Source organism: Manihot esculenta, chromosome 16 (genome assembly GCF_001659605.2).
Source record: "Manihot esculenta cultivar AM560-2 chromosome 16, M.esculenta_v8, whole genome shotgun sequence".
NCBI classification, from domain to species: domain Eukaryota; kingdom Viridiplantae; phylum Streptophyta; class Magnoliopsida; order Malpighiales; family Euphorbiaceae; genus Manihot; species Manihot esculenta.
In genome coordinates, this window is record NC_035176.2 from 264,213 (window position 1) to 275,428 (window position 11,216).

Genomic DNA, 11,216 nt, shown 5'->3' on the forward strand with positions numbered 1-11,216 from the left:
TTTAAAAAATTCATGAATATATAACCAACATCGGGGTTTTTTACTTTTTTCAATCTCGGCTGCTGAATTTCTAGTTTATAAATTTAAAATTGGCCGCAGTCTGTAATCAAGTATTGGTCGATGACAAAAAAATATTTATTATTGATATGAATCATTGACTATGACTTGGACACTAGTATTGGGTGAGGCCGCCAGGAGACCAGCGGCAGTAGTTATTAAAATCAGAAAGGTTTTTTCTGCATTCAATCACTTGGAAGCAAGTAAAGCACCTCCTAAATGTCGCTCGCTTGTGGAAATTCTTTCAAGCTTCTCTCCCAGCAGAAAACGGAGAGCTGGACTCCCTCAGGTTATATCACATACGTACTAATCTACCTTCCTTTTTGGTTTTGTGCATGCTTGGATTTGCTGAATTATCCTTTCTGTGTCTTTGGATTTCTTAGGAGCATATGCGTATCCAAAGACTCCTGCCAGAAGAGTCCAACGACTGAATTTAGTAAGTATCGATTTTCAGTGCAATGATTAATTGAGATTAAGAACGTTAAACAGATTGAATAATGTGGTTTAGCAGGGTGGGCTAGGAGATGGGTCGATTTCAAAAATCAAAGAAATGCTCCACAAGGTGGAGCTATCCGTTTCTCCTTATGATACTGCTTGGGTTGCCATGGTCCCCGCCGGAGATTCATCTAGCCAGTCTCGTTTTCCGGAATGCTTAAATTGGATTTTGGAGAATCAGAATCCTGATGGATCATGGGCTTTTCACCCAAGCGATCCTTTGCTAGTCAAGGACTCCCTCTCTTCTACATTAGCATGCATACTTGCTCTTCAAAAATGGAATGTTGGCCAACGACTCGTAAACAGAGGTAATATATTTCATTTGCTCTATACTTCCACTTAGGCACTTAATAATTGGCAAGTGCTACTGAGCTTTGATTTTGAACTTTGATTTGCTTTCTGCTAGGTCTCGACTTTATAGGCTCCAATAAATGGGCCGCCACGGACAGTAAACAAAAGTCTCCAATTGGCTTCGATGTTATATTTCCTGGCATGATCGAACGGGCAGAACACATGGGCTTGGCTCTCCCGATTAACACATCTTCACTGGATGCAATGCTTAACAAGCGAGACTTGGAAGTTCAGAGGTGAATTTCTTTTTCGATTTTTGCATTTATGCTCTGCATTGGATTTGCTATTGCAAATTATCATCTCAATTTTAAACACTTGCCATAAATTATAAGTTGTGAAAATTATTCAAGTAAATTAGGCCATTTGTTCCATTTCCATACCTATGATTGTAATTGAAGGCAAACGTTGGGATTAAAATATAAGTAGCCATGTGATATGTGACTTGGGTTATGATATCACCCTAACAGTGCTTTGAGAAGTGGCCTAGAAGGAAAGAAGAAGTATCTTGCCTATGTTGCAGAGGGCTTCAATAAACTTGACGACTGGAAGGATGTAATGAAATATCAGAGAAGCAATGGGTCTCTGTTTAATTCCCCAGCCACTACAGCAGCTGCTTTGCTTCACCTAAATGATGATAAATGCTTCACGTACTTGAATTCCCTTCTTCAGAGATACAGAAATGCAGGTATCGCTGAGTTGCTTTTCCCAGCGGGTCAATGCTAATCTGGTATTTGCATGATTAAAATCTAATTGATGTTGTGTCCTATTCTTTTTGCAGTTCCGACAATCTACCCTTTAGATATATATGCTCGCCTATGCACAATTGATAATCTCGAGAGGTTGGGCATAGATCAGTATTTCAGAATCGAGATTCAAACAATCCTGGATGAAATATACAGGTGATTCAGATGCTTTTTTTTTCCCATCTTTTTTCTTTTTACTCCAAAGGTGAATTGAAGTACAGAATAAAGCTAATAACGACCCAATTAGCATGCCAGTTACAAAGAAAAAGAAAAAAGAGCCCCTACTAGTTCTACCATCTAGGGCAATGCATAATTCCTGCGGTTTATAATTGAATCAAATAAGGGGAAAAAATTTAATAATCAAACTATTTTAATTCAATTTCTATTTTTTATCCTGAACCAAATTGAAATCATATTTAAACGGTTCTGAAACCAAAACAAATCAGAACTAAATAGGCAAATCGATTTTATATATTTATATTTACAATTTTAATAAAATTATATATATGTTTATATGTAACTAAAATTGCATATTGATATATAATCCAAATAATCTTTAAGCATGAAAATATATAATTTAATTTTAATTATTTTTCTATTTTTTAATTTTTTGCAATGATTTCATACATAAATGTATTAAATTACTTCATAATTTTTAATTATACGAATGAAACACATTAATTAATATGTTTTACTTTTTTTAAAAATAGAATATGTTTTACTTTTAGATATTAATTAATAACTATATAATTGATAACTGTATATAAAGTAATATAATATAATATCTATTAATGAGAATTATATAATATATTTTTAATATCAATGGTGAGAGTGACCCATAACCAAGAGAGAGGAAAGGAGCCCCGCTGCCCCAGTACGGGCAGGGAGGCAGGGGAGGCCATTGTTGACGGCAGCAAGACCAGCCCCAAGGAGAGACCAGAAGAGATTTTCTCTTTCAAAATCTTAGAGAGACGCAGTTATTTTTTCTCAAAGCCTTCTCTTTCAGATGCTGTTGAATACTTGCATTTCACAAGTATCTATGTATTAATATCTAGTTGAATATTATTCAAAACTTTGACTTGAAACAGATGCTGGATGCAAGGAGATGACGAAATATTCTCAGACATTACCTGTCTTGCCTTGGGATTTCGACTTCTGAGGATGAATGGATATGATGTTTCCTCTGGTACATGACAGTGCTTTTCAGTTTGTATAAAAAAAAATAATAATGTGATGGCAAAATTTTGTGACATTTTCAAATTGGGGAAATGGTACAGATGTATTCGCAGGACTTGATGAACAGGAGCAGTTCTTCAATTCTGTCAGCGAACAGTATAAAGGCACAAACACAATTCTTGAATTGTACAAAGCTTCCCTGATGTTAATACTCCCAAGTGAACCCATTCTTGAGAAGCTATATGTGTGGACTAGCTCCTTTCTCAAACTGGCGTTAGGAAAAGGTGCTGTTGGCGAGAAGAAATTGCACAAAGAGGTACAAAAGAAACTTGAGAAGCCATGCCAATTTGTTGGTACAAATTATTCAGCGTCCTAACACGGTGCTGGGTCATTTTCAGGTTGAATATGCTCTCAAGTATCCTCATGCAAGTTTGGAAAGGCTTGAGAACCGGAAAAGCATAGAGTTGCACGAAGTAGACAATGTCCAACTTCTTAAAACAGCTTACAGGTGAAATTTAATTCCATTTTGGCTTGAGATGTTGCTAGATTTAACTTATCATGTTTCGTCCCAAGAGTTTATTTATCTGAAGGCTGTTAACACTTTGGACATATATATTCCAGGTGTTCTAATAGCGATAACAAGTATTTGCTGGAATTATCACTGAAGGATTTTAATGCCTGCCAATACATACATAAAAAAGAACTAAATATCTTAGAAAGGTAATTAGAGCTCCCTTTGAACCTTGTTTCTTTACATGCAATAGAATGAAAACTGGATATTGATTATGGCCTTACCAATTGGAAATCAGATGGGTCAAAGAATACAGGATGGATGAGCTTAAGTTTGCAAGACAGAAGATAACTTATGGCTTTTTCGCTGCTGCCGCAGTACTTTTCTCCCCCGAGCACTCGGATGCTAGAATTGCATGGGCTAAATTTACTGTTCTTGTGACTCTGATTGATGATTTATTTGATGTTGGGGGATCCGAAGAAGAGTTACTAAACATGTTTGAATTGGTTAAAAAGTAAAGTTCCCTTGCTTTTGCTTTACGATGATGAATTAATATCACACTTTGTATTTTAATTTTTAAATTAAATTGATGATGTTGTGAAACAGGTGGGATAGCCATTCAGAGGTAGGGTTCTGCTCGGAACAAATTGAGATTATCTTCTCTGCAGTTTATGATACGACCAATGAGTTCGCAGTCAAGGCTGGTATAGAACAAGGAAGAAGCGTCAAAGATCACTTAATTGAGATAGTAAGGAAATTCTGTAGTTAGAACTTGATGCGAAAAACTTGGTTTATGGACTAAGCCTAATTTTACACAAATTTTTCAAAGAAAAACAAATTCCAAACTCTTTTGTTTTCTCTTGGCAGTGGCTCATATTGCTGGAGACCATGTGGAGAGAGTTTGAGTGGGCAAGAGGTACTAAATCGTTGCCCTCAGTGGATGATTATATGTCGAGTGCATACGTGAGCGTCGCCTTGGGACCGGTTGCTCTCGTACCTCTATATTTTCTTGGGGCCAAATTGTCAGAGGAAGCAGTAAAGAGCAAGGAATACGACGACCTATTTATGCATATGAGCGTAATCTCAAGGCTCTTGAACGATCTCACGACTGTGAAGGCAAGAGTTTTTCATTTCTATTTGTTTAGTATAAGCCAAAATTTATATAAATATAAATTTTATAATTATTAAATCAAAAATATTTATATATAGATTTGTGAACTTATTGTTAAACTAGTTTTCATACTAAACTTACATTAAATGCATTCTTTCTTAATTATGAGGGACTCCATATCGGTTTTTTTTTTTTAAAAAAAAACTAAACTAATATATTTTGCAGAGAGAAAGCGAACAAGGAAAACTGAACAGCTTGTCATTACGTGTGATTCATGGCAATGGCAGCATTTCTGAGGAAGATGCTATAAGTGAGACCAAGAGACTAATCGAGAGCCATAGAAGAGAGTTGCTAAGAATGGTGGTCCAGACAGAGGGGAGTGTGGTTCCCAAAGTTTGCAAAGACGTGTTTTGGAAAACAAGCAAGATTGTTCACCTTTTCTACATGGGCAAAGATGGATTCTCGTCACCGCATGAGATGATTAGCGCCATAAATACTGTCATTCACAATCCAATTCTTCTACCTCCATACTGATACTCTCCTTGATCAAAACAGCCAAGGTGTCTGAGATTCATAATTTATTGTTTCCTTGTTTTCTTCGTATACATCTTTCTCCAATGTGCAAAAATTAATTTTAATCCTCAGAGTTATGTCAAAACATTAAGATTCTGTAAGAATGAAAGTTGTGGTTGATGAAGCATAAAATGGCAATCATACCTCTGATTAACTTGAGAAATCTCTAAACACAAACTTATCAGATTTAACAAGCTTAACATATATTCTCAGACATTTCAGCTAATTGTTTACATCCATCGCATAATATAAATATATAAAGGATCCAAAAAAAAAATCTCAATACAACCCAAAAATCAACAAGAGAAGAGAAGAATACTATCTCTGGACGGCAACAGAAGACAATGATACCATCTCAATTCGACAATGGGCTTATTGACCAAGAGAATAATACCATCTTGAACTCTTAAGATAAAGAGAGAAAATGGAGAGAGAAATAGAGGGAAAAGAGAGGAAAATTGATGTATATATATATATATATATATATATATATATAAACTTCTCATCCATTTCATCATGGACGGAGGGATATTCGTATGAGAATAAAAATTTATGGATATATATATATATATATATATAAAAAGTGTTGACTTTTGAAAATTATTACAGCCATCCCAATCATTTTTATGAGATTATCTAATTTAAAGAGGGTTAATATGAGTAGGAAAATGAAATATTTATTCTATCATCATGAGGGAAATTTCAAAGGATACGTCCCGCCTGCAATTTTTTTTATCTTTTATAAAATTTTCTTTTCTAAAATTTTCATACATACTAAATTAATAGTATTGGATCTAAATGTTCTAATCTTTATTTTGATGATTAATAAACAATTAGTGTGCTACTAATTGTCTTCTAAAGTGTTTGTGTTGAGCTTATAGGTTTCTTATTGAAATGAATGAAATTACTTCAGTATCAAAAGTGAAAAGTGCTAATTTTAGAAGTATACTACAAGAAAGGGATCATAAAGTATTTTTTTATTATGCATTTTCAATTTATGTACTGTGAATTTCAATTAATTAATTGTGATGGCTCAAGGGTTTTTTCATTTCTAAAAGTTTTATATGGCCGAGTTTTTTAATTAATTGACTTTGAGGGACCCAAATGAAATTTTTCAAAAGGAGTGATTTTAAAGTTATTCTTTATCAAAATTAAAGATAAAAAAATATAGGTTCCAAAAATTCAAACGGATTGAAAATTGGAATTTTATAGCCTAAGTTATGATTTTTCAAAGTTTTAAAGAATTATTTTTGTGCCTCATAAAGTCAAACTTTCGGTTTCCAAAAGTGAAGGGCAGAGGCAAAAGTCCCATATGTTCGGCCGCCAAACATTGATTTTTGACCGCCGAAAGTGTGTTTTCAATATTTTCCCAAGTCAAAACTTCGGTTTCCGAAAGTGAGAGACAGAGACGAAAGTCTCATATATTCGGCCGCCGAAAGTGTTTTTATAAGGAGAATGTTTTTCACTTGAAATGGTTCGACCACCGAACTTTAAGCTTCGGCCGCCGAACCTGAGTTTTTCTGAGAACGATATAACGGTTATTTCTGTACACAAATGGCTCTATTTGCATTTAATGCATCCCAACGGCCATATTTATGATTGAATTATAAATATAATATTTTTTGATATGAAAAGGTTACAACAACTATCTAAGCAAATATTTATTGAGATTAAAGCATTTTTCACTCTCTCTCTCAAAATCTTGAGCCAAAGCATTAATTTCTTAAAAGTTTGTCTTGAGTTGTAATTGATTGGTTTTTCAAGAGTGAGTGAAGGTTGTTGATTGTTTTTATTGTAGTGAGTGTATCATTGAGCAAAGGATTGCTCTTGAGTGAAGAAGAGAATTGTTAAGAGCAAAGGCTTGCTTTAAGATTGTAAGGGTTTTAATCTTCACCCGAAGAAGATTTTATAGTGGAGTTGAACTCTCAAGGAGGGTCTTGAGGAGAGGACGTAGGCTTGAGATAGCTGAACCTCTATAAATCCTTGTATTAATTATCTTCTTCCTTATTGCCTTCTAATTTGTCTTTTTGCCTTAAATTTTTTATAAACTCAATTCACCCCCCTCTTGGGTTGCTTCAAGGGACAACAAGTGGTATCAGAACTAAGTCTCCCTATCTTGAAGATTTAATCATCTTAGAGAAAAGATCGGATGTGTAATACCCGGCTAGACTCCGGTATCGGAATTCCTACCGTCCGGTGGAATCTCAGATATCGGAAACCTCTAGAAGGGAAAAACCGTGTTTTTATAAAATGTTTTAATGTATTTTATGTTTTAAGTAAAAAGGAAATTGAGTTTTGAATGAAAAAGATCATAGAGGCATTTTCCAGGTTCGGCCGCCGAACCTCAAGTTCGGCCGCCGAACGTGGGATAGTTTGGGGGGCCAAGTTAGGCTTCCGAAAGTTTCAAAGGTTCGGCCGCCGAACCTCATGTTCGGCCGCCGAACATGCATGAGTTTTGGAGGCACTTTAGGCCGCCGAAAGGTGGTCTGGCCAGCCCTATAAAGGGGTCCCCGTGTCTGAACGGACGAGTTTTCTCTTCCTCTTCGGCCACTGGTGAGTCCATGCTCTCCCATGGTTGTTTTTAATGATTTTCACCAAATCCTTTAAGTTGTAACTAGTTTTCAGCTTGGTTTTGAAGATTTTGAGCAAAGAACGAGTTTTGGAAGCTTGGAGGTTCAAAGAGCTCGATCTCTCCTATCTTCGAGCTAGGATCGTCTTCTCTCTCGATCTTCAAGAGGTAAGTTTAGATCCAGCCATTCTCGCATGTTTTAAACCAGTTTTACAAAGATCTATGGGGTAGAAATGCATGTTAGCTTATTGTTATGTTTATGGGTTTATGTTATGTTTATATGCAATGTGGGTTGTTTGATGTGTTGTAGATGGGGTTTAGGATAGTTTGAAGCCCCTAGGAGCTTGTATGCTTGAGTATGCATGTTGTAGAATAGGAAATTGCATGATTGAATGAGTTGGGAGACGTTTATGCATGTTGAGCTGAGTTTCTGCCCGTTTGGGAGAAACCAGGTTCGGCAGCCGAAGGGACTTTCGGCTGCCGAACCTGTCTGTGAGGCAAGCCTTTCGACTGCCGAACCCTGCCCCCGAAAGAGGACTTTCGGCTCTGGAAGGGAGTTTCGGGCGCCGAAGGTGCCGCCGAACATGCATGAGGTTCGTCTCTGGAGGGAACCTTCGGCCGCTGAAAGTGCCGCCGAAGGTGCATGACTTTCGGCTCTGGAGGGACTTTCGGCCGCCGAACCTGCCGCTGAAAGTGCCCTGTTCAGCCTTCCTTTGCATGATTTCTATGTTTGTTCTAAGGTGTTTTAGGGGGTTTTTGGGGAGTATTTTAGAGTCATGTTTGTAATACCCGGCTAGATTCCGGTATCGGAATCCCTACCTTCCGGTGGAATCTCCGTTGGAATCTGGAATTCTGGCGATGCCAGAGACTTCTAGAGGGGTAAAATGTGTTTTCTAAAATGTTTTCACATGATTTCATGGTTTTAAATGAAAAAGAATTGAGTTTTTAAAAGAAAAGGCCAAGGAGGAATTCACCAGGTTCGGCCGCCGAAAGTGAAGTTCGGTCGCCGAACATGGGGCTGTTTCGGGAGTGCTTTAGGCTTCCGAAAGTGTGAGGGCAGAAACCAGGTTCGGCCGCCGAACCTCAAGTTCGGCCGCCGAACATGCATGAGATTAGGAGGCACGTTAGGCCGCCGAAGGAGGTTTAGCTGGCCACCTATAAATGGCCCTCAGACCGGAAATGGGCGAGTTTTCTCCCCATTCTCGAGCTCAGGTGAGTCTAAGCCCTCCTTTGGTCATTTACATGTTTTTCTCTACCCATCCTTCAAGCTTTCATGAGATCTACCCTTGTTTTGAAGTTTTGAAGCTTAACAGGAGTTTTGGGAGTTTGGAGGCTTTTAGAGCTTGGATCCTCCACACCTTCGAGTTAGGGATCGCACCACCCCTCAATCTTCTAGACGTAAGTGTAGATCCTTGTTTTCCTAGTGTTTTAATGAAGTTTTAAGTAAGTTCAAAGATGTTTTGATGGTTGGGTATGGGTAGATATGCATGTTAGGGTTTATGTGGGTTTTATGCCCAATGTGTGTTTATGTGATGCTATGTTGAAAGTTTAAGCTAGTATATGCATGGGGAGAGTGTATGCATGATTGGGAAAGAGCAAGTGAGTTTTTGGGTTGTTTTGATGGTTTTGGCCTATGTGGGTCATAAGCTATCTATATATGCTTTTGATGTTGTTTTTGGAGTTTAATCAAGTTGTTAAACTCCTTTGTGCATGGTTAAGGATGAATGCATGTTTTTAGAAGGTTAGATGCTTGTTTGGGGTGTTAGGTTTGGTTTGGGAGGCTTGGATGCATGAGAGGCTGAGTTCTGGACGAACTCAGGTTCGGCCGCCGAAGGTAGTTTCGGCCGCCGAACCTGCCTGTGGATGCATGGTTTGGTCGCCTGACCTTGCCCCCGAAAGTTGTGTTTCAGATTTGAAGCAGACTTTCGGCCGCTGAAGGTAATGTTCGGCCGCCGAAGGTGCCTGACTTTCGAATCTGGAGAGAGGGTTCGGCCGCCGAAAGTGCCCCCGAACCTGCATGACTTTCGGCTCTGGAAGGGACCTTCGGCCACCAAAAGTGCCGCCGAAAGTGCCCTGTCCAGCCCTTTCATGGTTGTTTTCTATGCATGTTTAAGTGATGTTTTAGGGGGTTTTTGGGGAGTTGTTTATGAGTTGTTTAGAGTGTGTTTGGCACCTCATTCGAGTCCACCTATGTAGGATTGGACCCGAGGGACCAAGGAGGCCATCAGTGTTAGCAGTTGCAGAGTCAGTCCAGCGTCTGCCAGAGGTGAGTAGAACTAAACTTAACTCCATATTTTACGAAATCAAATGCCTAAAGCATGTTCATGCATCATGATTATATGTAATAGGTTGATTGCACTAGTATTCACGAATATGATGCATTGCATAATATGTTGTTGATGTGGATGAGTCTTGAATGATTCTTAGCCCTCAGTACGAAATGATATGGTATGATATGAGATTGAATGACCAGGTCGCTCCTGGTACTATGTTAAATGTAAGCGAACACTAGGTGAGGCCTAATCGCTCCTGGTGCAGTTGGATATGTTATGATATGAGTTATGTAAGCGAATACTAGGTGTGGCCTAATCGCCCCTGGTATAGTTGGACATATTACTGTAACGACCCGGAAACCGGACCATTACCGGCGCTAGGATTCAGGTCGGCTTAAGGCCTCCGGAACCCGTAGCAAGCCTAATATACATCCTGAAAACCTGTTTAATCCCATACATGATCAACAACATACATAAAAATTAAAACTTTTCTTTTCATTCATTCATTTTCTCATATACCAAACTCAACCTGTGCATGCACTATACATAATCATACTCATAAACATTGATCCCTCTGTGGGATCTCATCAATTCCCCAATGGGGGACATGACATAAGTTGAGTTGGTTTACATAAACGTTATAAAGCATTTAAGATCATGCATCAAAAGGGATAACAATATTCTAAGGTCAAGCACATCACTAATCTCCATAGACATCATTTCATTACATTACATAATTATTTATCATGTCCACTAACTAACTATTACATGATACAAGACTTTGCTCTTCAAGAAACTCCTGATCTAGCCCGTACCTGCAAACCTGGGGTTAGGGGAGAGGGGTGAGCTACAAGAGCCCAGTGAGCAGAAAATAAAACATTATACTATCTTTTCATGCTTTACATGGAATGCAACACATCACAAACAAATCACATAAAGGATGAACTTGTCACCAATAGCCCTCAACATAATCCAAATGCCAGAACGTAGAATGGGTCCTGGTCTTTCTCTTAACATGCATATCATAACATTCCAATGTGCCAGGGACGTAGAATGGGTCTTCCTGGACTTTCTCTTATTCTGTGCCAGGGACGTAGAATGGGTCTTCCTGGACTTCTCTACCGTATCCTCATATCATATCATGCCATAGCATATAAGGGCTAATGGATCATTCAATATTCATCCACAACAACATAAAATATGCAATGCACATATTCGTGAAAGTCTAGTGCAAGCAACCTAATATATCTCATGGTATTCATGATGCATGGACGTGCTTAAAATTCATTTGTTTATTTAAAGCATAAGGTTTATTTCCACTCACCTCTGGCTAGCTCTGACAATACTCTGTAGCAGC

General features: G+C 38.1%; 1 protein-coding gene across 2 annotated transcripts; it reads left to right on the forward strand.

Annotated features, from left to right (window-relative positions):
• The first annotated feature begins 204 nt into the window (after positions 1-204).
• On the forward strand, positions 205-5,118 carry LOC110602995 (terpene synthase 6, chloroplastic). Of its 2 annotated transcripts, none has more exons than XM_021740631.2 (14): positions 205-346; positions 441-493; positions 566-860; positions 959-1,139; positions 1,371-1,588; positions 1,682-1,802; positions 2,735-2,832; positions 2,924-3,138; positions 3,221-3,330; positions 3,444-3,542; positions 3,632-3,847; positions 3,940-4,081; positions 4,201-4,449; positions 4,670-5,118. In XM_021740631.2, exons 1-14 carry the CDS (start codon positions 277-279, stop codon positions 4,976-4,978), a joined length of 2,376 nt encoding a protein of 791 aa, XP_021596323.1. In that variant the 5' UTR covers positions 205-276; the 3' UTR covers positions 4,979-5,118. The 2 variants fall into 2 exon arrangements, with proteins under 2 accessions (XP_021596323.1, XP_021596324.1); XM_021740632.2 differs by having other exon boundaries at positions 569-860.
• The last annotated feature ends 6,098 nt before the right edge of the window (positions 5,119-11,216 follow it).